The sequence below is a fragment of the Ambystoma mexicanum genome, chromosome 7q, assembly GCF_040938575.1.
Source record: "Ambystoma mexicanum isolate Mex_15411 chromosome 7q, UKY_AmexF1_1, whole genome shotgun sequence".
NCBI lineage: Eukaryota > Metazoa > Chordata > Amphibia > Caudata > Ambystomatidae > Ambystoma > Ambystoma mexicanum.
In genome coordinates this window covers 812,249,508-812,265,257 of record NC_090941.1, presented here as the reverse complement: position 1 = coordinate 812,265,257, position 15,750 = coordinate 812,249,508, and the positions used below count along the sequence as shown (strand labels likewise).

The window sequence follows — 15,750 nt, the reverse complement described above, 5'->3', positions numbered from 1 at the left end:
TTCTGTTTCACTGCAGTCCCAGGTACCCCTCCCCTGATTCAATCAGAGAGGTGTGATCTCCTTTTGGTGGGGCAGCAGAAGGCAGGCCAGGCCTGTGAATACAGTTGCTGGGCAAGTTTCAACTCCTGTCGGGGGTAGTTGCCGGGCCAAATTCAGTCCCTTTAAGCCAGGCTTCAGCCAAAGGTCACTTTTGTTCCCATTTTTCTTCATTCAAATCAAACTTACAATTTTGACACATGCAGCTAGAATGCTGATTCTAAGTTCAAAACTATGACATTTAAGCAGTTGCAACCTATGTGACACTCAAAAGAAGGTCACTCATTTATTTTAAACATTTCGATTTTAGTGGCTTTAAATCCCATTTCACTTAAGCTGCTGACATCCACAGCCCAGCCAGTTTTGTTATGAACATTATTTTAGGCTCTTCATCTTTCCAGATTTGGTATGCACACAAGACTTCATTCTACCAGACGTCTGCTGGTGGTCAGTAAGATTTTTGAATATCGTGCAATGTTTGAAATAGGCATTTTGAGCTTGCATTCAGAGAAACAAAGGTGATTTCAAAGTGCTTTTGAGCTGACAGGCACTGCTGTTTTTCCTTTGGCACCACGTTTCACTCATGGCGCTTCTGGCCCATCACGCTCGCACTGGTGGGTGGCAGGTCAGGCGACCATTTTTGTGTGCGCAAAAACTGTGCGGTTTTCCTGGATTCTGGTGCAAATGTGGGCTTTTCGGCCATCTTGGATTTTCTAAGCCCACAGCACCAAATGTTGCAGCATAGTAACTTGAAACTGGGTCGATACACCTGACAATATACAACACACGGGTGTATATGAACACTTTAATTTACACCAAAGCAAGCTGCTTCAATGTTGTAGTCTGCAACGTTGAAGCTGCTTACTTTTGTGCAAAAGAATGAACACATTCATTTACATGGGTGTATATGAACACTTTCCTATACACCTGTGTTCTCGGCAGCATTTTTTGTAAAATAACAAATATGTCGTTATTTTAAAAAATGCTGCTGAGATTTGAGGATTGTGCCCATTATAACTAAAACAGGTGCAATCCTATGAGGATGAGTAGGCCCACTTGAGAATACTGGTGGAGCCTGGGTGTCCTCATTTGGTGCATTGAATCCTGCTCTTTAGCAAGTTCACTGCGCCGAGTTATGAATCGGGCCCTCAGAGTCATGGCCGCATGGCATGGCTTTCAGTGTAGCAATCCCTCACCATAGGAGCACCGCATTGACAGCCATTGCTGCTCTCTGCATGGCACTCAGCGATAAGGGGGAGCCCGCTCTGACAGTCATGTGGCTGTGGTGCTGTACCCTCTCATCATGGGAGCTCGGCAATCAGAGCTATGTGCTGCAAGCATTATGACTGTCAGTGCAGTGCTTCCATGATGAGAGTGGGGGAAGCGCTGAGAGGCATACCGCCTGGGAGCATTGATGGGGCTTCCCATTGACCAATTTCCAGACTGAACCAATTTTTCAGATCCCTACCGGCTCGAATAGCCTGGAAATTAGCCAATGGGGGGGGGTGCCACATCACTCCCCCAGGACATCATTTGTTGTATGACCCGTACGTTTGGATTGAAAGAACAAACAGCCTTGGGTCTTGTCGCTAGACTGGAAAGGTACAGCATTAAAACGGCCTGGATTCATGGGCTGTTGTGTTCGCCTTGGTAGCACTGCTCCCAAAAGAGATGCTTTACTGTGATGTGGTTATTGACATCACAAAGTGCATAATTGTTTTTTAGAAGTAACATTTATTTGAAGCTAAGAGGAAGTCGGCCTGCTCCTGGAAGCAGTTGGGAAATTAATCACATAAAAGGTTGCTCGCATAAACTTAAGAAAATCGGTCCATGGAGGCTGTCTGTTCTCAGCCAGATTATAATTAAATTATATACGGTGAACTGTAGGTTTGTTAAACAATTTGAGGAAACTTCTTAAATCAGGAACTACTGATGGCTGCAAATATACACAATTCTTGAAAATGTAAACATTTAAGGCCCGATTCATGGAATATTTGGCCGGTTCAAAGTGAATTTGCACTGCTGAAAAATGATTTTGCCCTGCATACACAAACCCTGAAACATGGAACTGCGCAAAGTGTATTTTTGCAATGCACAGTCCAGGCAAATTCATTTTGAACTGCAAAAATGACAATGTGCTCACTTTGCCCAGACTTTGCACTGCAAAACTACACTTTGCACGGTTCCATGAATCAGGTTTGTGTTGGCAGTGCAAAGACACTTTTCAGCAGTGCAAAGACACTTTGAACAGGGCAAATATTCTGAATCAGGCGCTTGTTGATTTCATATTTTTGTAAAAATGTTCTGATGATAACCTATAGAATCCAAAATGAGACATCTAGTAAAAAAACTTCTATGGCATAAAACGCAGCAACATGGTTGCACGTTTACTGACAAATGAAAACATGTCAGGCCTGATTTATGGAATTTTTAGTGTGGTGCAAACAACATACAACAAACACCCTGATATACAGAACAGTGCACAGTGTATTTTTGTAGTGCAAAGTCCCTCTGCGCTGCAAAATTACACTTTCCACTGTTCTGTAACACACAGAGAAATATGCAGAAAGGCAGTGCAAACATCTGTGCAGAGATATGCTCCCTGTACACATTTGTGGATTTCCCCTTTTTGGCTTGACAATAAGCACACTTCACTTTCTCGGTAGCTTAAATGCATGTGTAGAAACCTTTGTGGATCCGGCTCGTGCAGTATAACATGCAGAAATAGTGCAAGGTCACATTGCAGTGTGTAAACGTTTAGTTCACAGCACAGCATTTCATATTTTTACTCTTTGGGGAGACAAGCTTGTTGGCGTTGTTTAAAAATATTACTGATGCTCATTGACCTGCCATGGATGTTTGAAGAGCATGGCTACATGCTTACAACTTATTATACCTAAAATGACCCTTAAATCTATTTCCTTTTGAGAAAGATTCACAATGGTATTTCTGAAGAGTCACATGACTGGTCCTCTGAATTCACACTCCATGCAGAGGATGAACATTGATAGTACCTCCCTTACTTATTTAGGGTGAGGAGAGTTCAAGAGATTGCTTTATTATTTAGCTGGGTGACGTTGAATGTCTGTTTCTGCTGCTGAATGTTGCAGTGCAAGGAAGACCACTGTGACGACGCCCCCCTGCTATTATGTCCTTTCTCATTATTTCCTGTAATGTTGTTTGCAGGCCCACCTGGCCCCCCAGGAGTTGTGATTGTAGAAGACATCACAGAGAGCACCGCAACGCTGTCCTGGAGCTCGGGAGCTGACAATCACGGTCCAATTACCTCCTACAACCTGCAGGCACGGAGCCCGTTCTCACTTGGCTGGCAGATTGTTAAAACAGGTATTGCAGGGATGAATCTAAAATTGCAGCGGGGGGGGGGGGGGCGGGCGGAGGGGTAGCGCCAAGTCTTAACGGAAGTTGTGCCTTTATTTGCACCTTAAATTGAGATGTCTTTATGATAATGCACCCACTTACAAACTCGTAAATCTAATGACTCACATTTCTGAACTGTGAAATTGGTGGATCTTTAGTTCACCTCCATATTATTACTATTTCAGCAAGTGTAACTTGTATAGTCAGAGACATATTCATGATAGGTGGGAGGCTTTTATGTTAGGTGTACACCACCATTCCCAAGTGTGCAGCCTTTCTGATATGAGGAGATGACTTTGTGAATAATCACGTAATGCCCGTGCATGTGGCAACATGTATGAGAATGAATTCTGACACTAAAACTGGCAATTTTGATGCTTTATATACATTGGTGAGATTAGTGTAATGTGGTAAGACCCCTGGGCAAGGGCATATAATGTGCTTGATAACTGAACTGCATAGTTCCTGAATCGTGGGTGACAAGCTCCAACGACCACTTGTATTAATGGCCATTAAAACCCAAACTAGACCTGCAGCGTTCACCTTCGACTACTTTAATAGAGCCGTCTGATGCTCCTTATTGTGTAATTTATTCAGGATCTCTCTGGTTTTCAGTAAGCCTGGGCAGACAGTATTTACTAGCCCAAAGTCTCAAACTACTGCATGATGTGACAGATGGACTAATCGTAAGCGCTCACTATCTTTAGTAGTTGTGGTAGGTCATTCATAGGGCAGTAACCCGTAGGGAGGTTTGGTGCCCTATACATGGTGGAGAACACTGAATTTCCTTTTGCTTGTGTTGTTCAGCTACACAAATAAGTAATGTACAGGGCATAGGCTTTCCTCCTGATTTAGGACTTCTTTAGAGGACATCAGTGACGTTCTGTGATCTTTTCCTGTAAGCTTAGGTGTTGGTAGTGTTGGTTGATCTTTATGGGTTTCCTTTACTGTTTGTGTGTTTATGTGTGTGTGTGATTACTATGCGTCCTTTGTTGTGTTTCCTTTGTAACCCTTGCTTTGTCCAATACCGAGTGTAAACAATACCCCCCCAAAAACCGTCCTTTCCCTTTTTCCTCTTTGTGTGTCACCACTTTGTGTCAACCAATGAACTATAAAAAATGCGAAATGTTTTGAAAACCCTTTCATTCTATACCTCAAGAAGTACAAAAAAAAACAGCAAAATAATACACTTGCCCGTCTGTATTTCCAAACCTTTTGACTTGACGTTTTTCCCACTACGATGTGTGTGACCTCTTACATATGGTTCCTTCACCTTCCTTTTAAAAAGATTAGTAAATATAAGACACTTCTAGACCTCTAACTGTGTACCCAAACAATACAAAAATATGGTTCCTATTTGCACTCTACCCTGCTTGTGAAACCTAAAATAGTTTACGATTTGTTTGTGAACCAGAGAATCGGTTTTGGGTTTTAGCCACCTTTGCTTTGTCTTTCTGCATTCAAAACCCCTTTCCAACTTTCTGAGTGGGTATTGTCTGCATCGACTTGTTTGGCATCATTAACTGTCATTGTCTTCTTTGAGTCCTAATACAAAAGAATTGAGAAGTGAAATCAGGGGGAGGCGTGGCTAGCAACTGAAAAGAGAAAATGAGACACAGACAAACTATTTGTTGGGCTCCCCGTAGATACTGACATTTCTGCAGACCCTGGAGTTGCGGTGCCATAAATGACAGTCTGATAGAAAAGGGAACTGTTCATTTGCGGATTGACAGTGGTAGATACGTGTATCTCTGGGAGATTTTGGGAGTTTTGGACTGCCCATGTAGAAATGTCACCCTGGTATATGGTGGCATTAATTGCACAGATGCCCTGAACCTCTCATCTACTCACCAGGCCTCGAATTGATAGTATCCCCAAGATTTCTGCACATGGCCTAAGGTTTGATCTTTGGTGCTGCCCCCTTTGGCCACTGCTTCCGGTGATTGATTTACATCCCACTATGTAGTAGCATACATCCCTCCTTTGGGCTTCTGACTGTTCAGTTCCTTCTGCGGTGTGTTGGGGGGAAATTCTGCCGGGGTCGGCCGGGCCGTCCGCGGACCTCCAGGCAGGGAGGCCCCAACTCCTCCCGTGTATATCCCAGATGAGGTGAGATAGAGTATGAGACGCACACAAGGAGCAAGGTGACTCTGCTGTTTATTAGACAAAACGGCAGGGATGGGTCAAGGAGCGTACGCGTTCGTCCTGACACACACACAATCGTGGGGCTCGCAGGCCCTTTTTACGGTATTATGACGCGCTACTTGCGTCACTTCAGAAAGTTAACAAAAACCTATCGCCACTCTTAATTGGGTGTTCGAGTGGTAGGGTTAGTATAGCACACATATAGAAAATGATATTAGTGGACAAGGTGTAGTCAGGTGGTATATCTGGGTTGTCCTTACAATTAGATACATGAGAATTGTTACATGAAGACTCCTAGGGATTGGCTAAATTTGCTGGCGTCAGTGATAAGAGCCCCATGTTCTGATTGGTGCGCCCGTGAGCTTCCCAGCCTGGGACCACCGTCGTTCCCAGCTCTCGGTGTACCTGTAAGTTGTAACAATGTTTCACTATGGGTACATGCAGACAATGTGAGGACTTATTCATAGCTGGACGGGGGACCGCTCCCACTGTTGCAGATGTCCATTGAGCCTTTCAAGTGTATCTGCCAGTGTCTCGTAGCGAGGGATCCAGACGCCTCTGTTCTCCTGGGTTTGGCAACTCGTCAGGTTCGGCTTGGTCACGTGGGGAGGGACCGTGAAAGAGGAAGAATTCTGCACAATTAATATTGTTTTTCTACTGCGCGCCTGGTTTAATTTGTCGGGGTGACTTTAACGTTGGTGCGTGGAGTACGAGGTTGCAACATCGTGCCTTTGATGATTTGCTCTTGGAACGTAGGTTTGCAACATTGCGACCTTGGCTGGTTGCTTCGCCAAGCTCATTCTGCAGGATCAGCAACTGACTCTTGCCTTGTTAATTAATGTCCACGGGAGCTCTTGTTTGAGGCCTCCTTGGGCCTGGTGCATAAGTTGTCCGTTTGGTGTACAGGTGCTTTAGGTTATAGGAGCATATAATTTCATGACCAGTATTGTCTTCATTATACTTCTCATGGCGGTAACTGGTTTCAAGAGAAGCGTGAGCAAGCTAGTAGAAGAGTTCATGACGCGTCTTGCGTTTCTGCATTCTGAAAGCCTATGTAAAAATAATAAAGATGCACGTCCGTGAATATGCCTGTCGCCTACGTCATAGCACTGAGTATATTCTTCGTGTAGGTTGGTGTGGGAATGTCCAGTGTGTACATTTGTACAGATGTGCTTCCCGTTGTCTAGGTCGTCATGGCATCTCTAACGACGTGTAGATTTTAGTCTAGTTGATCCGTGCCGCAGGTGTCGGCATGGCCAGTGCGGGCTGCTGGGCAGGCAGATGGACACATCCGTATGTTCCTGTACCAGGGTATCTGGTCGTCTGGCAAATGGACAAACTCTTCTCGTGGCGGGTGTTTGGGTCGTGACCCTCTAGGCCATGCACGAGAGGCGAAGGACGGGAGCCTGGTCTTCCATTCTCCCACTTCAGTCCCCCCTCTGGTCGACTTGTCGACCACAAACATATCCTTCTCGTTATCTCCTCTTACTCGCCATATCTTAGTTATTCCTCCGAGATGTCCATAGTGGTTTACATGATCTTCAAAGGACCAATACATATATTCACAGGTACCTCCAGGAGTACAGTATACCCATCTTCCTATGTAGCTCCTGGGGTTTCTTGGGTTCTCGATCTTCACGGATGGTGGGTCTAGATGGTTGGTGATAATTTGGGTGCGCAGCTTCTCCCTCTCCTGTATTATTACACCTGTATGCTGGCCGTCATCTGTTGGCATCAAGGGGTGCATTCCCACCATTTCCAGCAACTCGTCAGTAGTGCGTGCCTTCCGTGCCTTCCAAAATCTAATTATGATCAGGGTAGCTCCAGCCAATATAGTACAGCCCACTATTATTTTCAGTCCATCTGACAGCCAAGATGGCATCCATGACCATAACAGTGAAAACCAGCTCTTATCCTTGTTCACACCGTTGCTTTCATCCATCATTTTGGAGTGCATCTGGGCCAATTGCGAAACTGCTTCTGTCAGTGTACCATTGTCAGCATCATTGGCAGGTATGAACGTGCAGCATGATTGTCCTATCTTTGCACAAACTCCTCCTTCCATTGCTGTGAGAAGGTCCAATACATATCTGTTCTGTAGTGCTACCATCCTTACAGCTCGCAGCTCCTCTTTTATTGCGTTGAACCCATTTACTGTAGAATTGATGGTCATCATTAGTTCCCATCTAGTTATTTGGAGCCATTTTGCGTTTGCGTAAGCCTGTAGTCCCGGGTGTATTATTGAGGAGAAGAACATTGCTGCTCTGCTAAATAGTCTGTGTTCTGGCGGTATTGATGTTAGTGACGTTTCCGACCTTCCCCACAGGTAATTTCCTGTCAGCGGCTCTCCTTGTCTTTTTCTTCTATTTAGGACAGTGTCATTGCTGTTGGTCCTGTTCCCTTGCTCCTCCCGAAGTGGTGCAGATCTCTTTCTTCTCTTATCCCCTTCAGTCATTCTAGGAAATTTCGCCACATTGACATGCTTCTTAGGTACCACTAGTGATGGCACATTGACGTGTACCATTGTGCACACACCATTCCACAGGGGAGGCAGCGTATGGTATGCCTTTTCTCCACAGGCCCAATAATGGTCCATTATTACTGCTGTTCCCGCTCCCCCCTCAGGTAACTCCGTCACACTTGCACAATTGGTGTTATATCCTACGTCCACCTCTCCTTTATGCTGGTAGCATACCTTGGGCGCAGTCAACGGTAGTATTGTTATTGGGTCTTCATCTTCTTCTACCCACGTGAGCATTGGTACATACTTGATCCACGTCGTCCAACATCGGTGATTGTGTGTCTCGATGGTTGAGATAGTTTCTTTTGTTACCATGTTGCTGCCAATCACTCCTATCTCCCAACTGTTGTCCAGATACACCTTTCCTGTTATCGTCAGTAGCGGCCTCTCCCAGCATCCTTGTTTACCCGGAACTTCAGTGGCGTACCAATCACATGGTAAATACTGCAGTGTTACTTTCTGTGTTTCTCCTTTTGCAGGGCCACTTGTTATATATTTGAATGCTTCAGCATGTAAACTGGTCTTGTGATAACTCAAGTAGGTCTTGAGGAAGTTGTTTTCATATGGGTATGAGTCTCGTGTTTTCCATGTCATGTGCACTACAGTTCCTTGGAATCTTCCTTTCGTCTGGAACAGTGCCAAGTATATTATGCACTGCGCTATCTTCTCATTTATTTCTGTGGCAACAAATGTTCGTGAAGCACTCATGGCGTATGGTATTAATGAGCAGACGTAGCAGCTATCCTCAGTTGTCTGCTTACCAATGCGGGTCATGTGCTGGTACCATATGTTGTTTGTGACGTGTGCTGAATCTTGTACATAATTATCAATACCTTTATTGTCTGAGTATGTGCTGCGTTTAACTCTATTTTGCTTGGGTGCAATGTTACTACTACCACCTGACGTAACACCTGTTGCAGCAAGGAACGGGGGTATATTAGGTTTGGGTGCAGCAATAAAATTGATAGCACAGCTGTACTGCCAGACAGAGGCAGCCAAAAATCCGGTGATCATCAAAATCCCTATTATTTTTATTACAACTGCTAATTTCACCGGCATTTTGCTCTTACCTTGCTGCAGTCCTGGCAGCGTATTCTTGCGACGTTAAAGTTGCCCGCCTAAAAATTCTCAGAAATGCTCGTTTTTAGATGTTAGTTTTGTGTTATTTAAGCTCTCCCTATCAAATAGTCATTCAGTGCCCAGGCGAAGAGCTGTTCCCACGCTACTCTAAGTGATCGGTCTCTTAGGACCAGCAAGTATGGGCGGAGGTGGGGCATGTAATATTCTATGGCCAGGAGAAAGGCTGTGTAGTAGACACGTACCCTTCTTCTTTTTAGGTATGTTGGCCTTTTTATTTCGTATACAAATTGGTGTGACAATTCTTCTGGGTAATTATCGTCTGGGAGTACCATCTACGCCTGGACAGTGGACTTGTTAATTAGCTCTCTACTTAACAATACAATAATACGCAGTTCCTGTATGTGCGAGAGAAAAAAGAGAACATTCATGTGTTTACATGTTTATTTGTGCGAGAGAATCATTCAGTTTAATTGCAATTATACAATAATACGCAGTTCCTGTATGTGCGAGAGAAAAAAGAGAACATTCATGTGTTTACATGTGTATTTGTGCGGCCAGTGGCTTTCAGTTTAAGTTACAACTGTCCTTGGGAGTCAATGGGCGGGGGGGGGTTTTTGCGCTCAGATGGCGGAAGTATTTTTACTCTTTGAACGTGTGACCATGGGGTGGTCAGTGTAGGGATCACCCCTTTCTTCGTCAGTTGTTGTCTCTGGGGTAGCCTCCAACTTGTCGGGGGGAAATTCTGCCGGGGTCGGCCGGGCCGTCCGCGGACCTCCAGGCAGGGAGGCCCCAACTCCTCCCGTGTATATCCCAGATGAGGTGAGATAGAGTATGAGACGCACACAAGGAGCAAGGTGACTCTGCTGTTTATTAGACAAAACGGCAGGGATGGGTCAAGGAGCGTACGCGTTCGTCCTGACACACACACAATCGTGGGGCTCGCAGGCCCTTTTTACGGTATTATGACGCGCTACTTGCGTCACTTCAGAAAGTTAACAAAAAACCTATCGCCACTCTTAATTGGGTGTTCGAGTGGTAGGGTTAGTATAGCACACATATAGAAAATGATATTAGTGGACAAGGTGTAGTCAGGTGGTATATCTGGGTTGTCCTTACAATTAGATACATGAGAATTGTTACATGAAGACTCCTGGGGATTGGCTAAATTTGCTGGCGTCAGTGATAAGAGCCCCATGTTCTGATTGGTGCGCCCGTGAGCTTCCCAGCCTGGGACCACCGTCGTTCCCAGCTCTCGGTGTACCTGTAAGTTGTAACAATGTTTCACTATGGGTACATGCAGACAATGTGAGGACTTATTCATAGCTGGACGGGGGACCGCTCCCACTGTTGCAGATGTCCATTGAGCCTTTCAAGTGTATCTGCCAGTGTCTCGTAGCGAGGGATCCAGACGCCTCTGTTCTCCTGGGTTTGGCAACTCGTCAGGTTCGGCTTGGTCACGTGGGGAGGGACCGTGAAAGAGGAAGAATTCTGCACAATTAATATTGTTTTTCTACTGCGCGTCTGGTTTAATTTGTCGGGGTGACTTTAACGTTGGTGCGTGGAGTACGAGGTTGCAACATCGTGCCTTTGATGATTTGCTCTTGGAACGTAGGTTTGCAACATTGCGACCTTGGCTGGTTGCTTCGCCAAGCTCATTCTGCAGGATCAGCAACTGACTCTTGCCTTGTTAATTAATGTCCACGGGAGCTCTTGTTTGAGGCCTCCTTGGGCCTGGTGCATAAGTTGTCCGTTTGGTGTACAGGTGCTTTAGGTTATAGGAGCATATAATTTCATGACCAGTATTGTCTTCATTATACTTCTCATGGCGGTAACTGGTTTCAAGAGAAGCGTGAGCAAGCTAGTAGAAGAGTTCATGACGCGTCTTGCGTTTCTGCATTCTGAAAGCCTATGTAAAAATAATAAAGATGCACGTCCGTGAATATGCCTGTCGCCTACGTCATAGCACTGAGTATATTCTTCGTGTAGGTTGGTGTGGGAATGTCCAGTGTGTACATTTGTACAGATGTGCTTCCCGTTGTCTAGGTCGTCATGGCATCTCTAACGACGTGTAGATTTTAGTCTAGTTGATCCGTGCCGCAGGTGTCGGCATGGCCAGTGCGGGCTGCTGGGCAGGCAGATGGACACATCCGTATGTTCCTGTACCAGGGTATCTGGTCGTCTGGCAAATGGACAAACTCTTCTCGTGGCGGGTGTTTGGGTCGTGACCCTCTAGGCCATGCACGAGAGGCGAAGGACGGGAGCCTGGTCTTCCATTCTCCCACTTCAGTCCCCCCTCTGGTCGACTTGTCGACCACAAACATATCCTTCTCGTTATCTCCTCTTACTCGCCATATCTTAGTTATTCCTCCGAGATGTCCATAGTGGTTTACATGATCTTCAAAGGACCAATACATATATTCACAGGTACCTCCAGGAGTACAGTATACCCATCTTCCTATGTAGCTCTTGGGGTTTCTTGGGTTCTCGATCTTCACGGATGGTGGGTCTAGATGGTTGGTGATAATTTGGGTGCGCAGCTTCTCCCTCTCCTGTATTATTACACCTGTATGCTGGCCGTCATCTGTTGGCATCAAGGGGTGCATTCCCACCATTTCCAGCAACTCGTCAGTAGTGCGTGCCTTCCGTGCCTTCCAAAATCTAATTATGATCAGGGTAGCTCCAGCCAATATAGTACAGCCCACTATTATTTTCAGTCCATCTGACAGCCAAGATGGCATCCATGACCATAACAGTGAAAACCAGCTCTTATCCTTGTTCACACCGTTGCTTTCATCCATCATTTTGGAGTGCATCTGGGCCAATTGCGAAACTGCTTCTGTCAGTGTACCATTGTCAGCATCATTGGCAGGTATGAACGTGCAGCATGATTGTCCTATCTTTGCACAAACTCCTCCTTCCATTGCTGTGAGAAGGTCCAATACATATCTGTTCTGTAGTGCTACCATCCTTACAGCTCGCAGCTCCTCTTTTATTGCGTTGAACCCATTTACTGTAGAATTGATGGTCATCATTAGTTCCCATCTAGTTATTTGGAGCCATTTTGCGTTTGCGTAAGCCTGTAGTCCCGGGTGTATTATTGAGGAGAAGAACATTGCTGCTCTGCTAAATAGTCTGTGTTCTGGCGGTATTGATGTTAGTGCCGTTTCCGACCTTCCCCACAGGTAATTTCCTGTCAGCGGCTCTCCTTGTCTTTTTCTTCTATTTAGGACAGTGTCATTGCTGTTGGTCCTGTTCCCTTGCTCCTCCCGAAGTGGTGCAGATCTCTTTCTTCTCTTATCCCCTTCAGTCATTCTAGGAAATTTCGCCACATTGACATGCTTCTTAGGTACCACTAGTGATGGCACATTGACGTGTACCATTGTGCACACACCATTCCACAGGGGAGGCAGCGTATGGTATGCCTTTTCTCCACAGGCCCAATAATGGTCCATTATTACTGCTGTTCCCGCTCCCCCCTCAGGTAACTCCGTCACACTTGCACAATTGGTGTTATATCCTACGTCCACCTCTCCTTTATGCTGGTAGCATACCTTGGGCGCAGTCAACGGTAGTATTGTTATTGGGTCTTCATCTTCTTCTACCCACGTGAGCATTGGTACATACTTGATCCACGTCGTCCAACATCGGTGATTGTGTGTCTCGATGGTTGAGATAGTTTCTTTTGTTACCATGTTGCTGCCAATCACTCCTATCTCCCAACTGTTGTCCAGATACACCTTTCCTGTTATCGTCAGTAGCGGCCTCTCCCAGCATCCTTGTTTACCCGGAACTTCAGTGGCGTACCAATCACATGGTAAATACTGCAGTGTTACTTTCTGTGTTTCTCCTTTTGCAGGGCCACTTGTTATATATTTGAATGCTTCAGCATGTAAACTGGTCTTGTGATAACTCAAGTAGGTCTTGAGGAAGTTGTTTTCATATGGGTATGAGTCTCGTGTTTTCCATGTCATGTGCACTACAGTTCCTTGGAATCTTCCTTTCGTCTGGAACAGTGCCAAGTATATTATGCACTGCGCTATCTTCTCATTTATTTCTGTGGCAACAAATGTTCGTGAAGCACTCATGGCGTATGGTATTAATGAGCAGACGTAGCAGCTATCCTCAGTTGTCTGCTTACCAATGCGGGTCATGTGCTGGTACCATATGTTGTTTGTGACGTGTGCTGAATCTTGTACATAATTATCAATACCTTTATTGTCTGAGTATGTGCTGCGTTTAACTCTATTTTGCTTGGGTGCAATGTTACTACTACCACCTGACGTAACACCTGTTGCAGCAAGGAACGGGGGTATATTAGGTTTGGGTGCAGCAATAAAATTGATAGCACAGCTGTACTGCCAGACAGAGGCAGCCAAAAATCCGGTGATCATCAAAATCCCTATTATTTTTATTACAACTGCTAATTTCACCGGCATTTTGCTCTTACCTTGCTGCAGTCCTGGCAGCGTATTCTTGCGACGTTAAAGTTGCCCGCCTAAAAATTCTCAGAAATGCTCGTTTTTAGATGTTAGTTTTGTGTTATTTAAGCTCTCCCTATCAAATAGTCATTCAGTGCCCAGGCGAAGAGCTGTTCCCACGCTACTCTAAGTGATCGGTCTCTTAGGACCGGCAAGTATGGGCGGAGGTGGGGCATGTAATATTCTATGGCCAGGAGAAAGGCTGTGTAGTAGACACGTACCCTTCTTCTTTTTAGGTATGTTGGCCTTTTTATTTCGTATACAAATTGGTGTGACAATTCTTCTGGGTAATTATCGTCTGGGAGTACCATCTACGCCTGGACAGTGGACTTGTTAATTAGCTCTCTACTTAACAATACAATAATACGCAGTTCCTGTATGTGCGAGAGAAAAAAGAGAACATTCATGTGTTTACATGTTTATTTGTGCGAGAGAATCATTCAGTTTAATTGCAATTATACAATAATACGCAGTTCCTGTATGTGCGAGAGAAAAAAGAGAACATTCATGTGTTTACATGTGTATTTGTGCGGCCAGTGGCTTTCAGTTTAAGTTACAACTGTCCTTGGGAGTCAATGGGCGGGGGGGGGGTTTTGCGCTCAGATGGCGGAAGTATTTTTACTCTTTGAACGTGTGACCATGGGGTGGTCAGTGTAGGGATCACCCCTTTCTTCGTCAGTTGTTGTCTCTGGGGTAGCCTCCAACTTGTCGGGGGGAAATTCTGCCGGGGTCGGCCGGGCCGTCCGCGGACCTCCAGGCAGGGAGGCCCCAACTCCTCCCGTGTATATCCCAGATGAGGTGAGATAGAGTATGAGACGCACACAAGGAGCAAGGTGACTCTGCTGTTTATTAGACAAAACGGCAGGGATGGGTCAAGGAGCGTACGCGTTCGTCCTGACACACACACAATCGTGGGGCTCGCAGGCCCTTTTTACGGTATTATGACGCGCTACTTGCGTCACTTCAGAAAGTTAACAAAAAACCTATTGCCACTCTTAATTGGGTGTTCGAGTGGTAGGGTTAGTATAGCACACATATAGAAAATGATATTAGTGGACAAGGTGTAGTCAGGTGGTATATCTGGGTTGTCCTTACAATTAGATACATGAGAATTGTTACATGAAGACTCCTGGGGATTTGCTAAATTTGCTGGCGTCAGTGATAAGAGCCCCATGTTCTGATTGGTGCGCCCGTGAGCTTCCCAGCCTGGGACCACCGTCGTTCCCAGCTCTCGGTGTACCTGTACGTTGTAACAATGTTTCACTATGGGTACATGCAGACAATGTGAGGACTTATTCATAGCTGGACGGGGGACCGCTCCCACTGTTGCAGATGTCCATTGAGCCTTTCAAGTGTATCTGCCAGTGTCTCGTAGCGAGGGATCCAGACGCCTCTGTTCTCCTGGGTTTGGCAACTCGTCAGGTTCGGCTTGGTCACGTGGGGAGGGACCGTGAAAGAGGCAGAATTCTGCACAATTAATATTGTTTTTCTACTGCGCGTCTGGTTTAATTTGTCGGGGTGACTTTAACGTTGGTGCGTGGAGTACGAGGTTGCAACATCGTGCCTTTGATGATTTGCTCTTGGAACGTAGGTTTGCAACATTGCGACCTTGGCTGGTTGCTTCGCCAAGCTCATTCTGCAGGATCAGCAACTGACTCTTGCCTTGTTAATTAATGTCCACGGGAGCTCTTGTTTGAGGCCTCCTTGGGCCTGGTGCATAAGTTGTCCGTTTGGTGTACAGGTGCTTTAGGTTATAGGAGCATATAATTTCATGACCAGTATTGTCTTCATTATACTTCTCATGGCGGTAACTGGTTTCAAGAGAAGCGTGAGCAAGCTAGTAGAAGAGTTCATGACGCGTCTTGCGTTTCTGCATTCTGAAAGCCTATGTAAAAATAATAAAGATGCACGTCCGTGAATATGCCTGTCGCCTACGTCATAGCACTGAGTATATTCTTCGTGTAGGTTGGTGTGGGAATGTCCAGTGTGTACATTTGTACAGATGTGCTTCCCGTTGTCTAGGTCGTCATGGCATCTCTAACGACGTGTAGATTTTAGTCTAGTTGATCCGTGCCGCAGGTGTCGGCATGGCCAGTGCGGGCTGCTGGGCAG

General features: G+C 45.6%; 1 protein-coding gene across 6 annotated transcripts in view; it reads left to right on the top strand.

Annotated features, from left to right (window-relative positions):
• Nucleotides 1-15,750, top strand: part of CNTN5 (contactin 5) — a 3,106,629-nt gene that overhangs the window by 2,634,943 nt on the left and 455,936 nt on the right. For all 6 annotated transcript variants that reach the window (XM_069639123.1, XM_069639125.1, XM_069639124.1 and 3 more), the window contains one exon: nt 3,223-3,381. In XM_069639123.1, the coding sequence (XP_069495224.1) occupies nt 3,223-3,381 (159 nt within the window). The remainder of the gene's footprint in view (nt 1-3,222; nt 3,382-15,750) is intronic.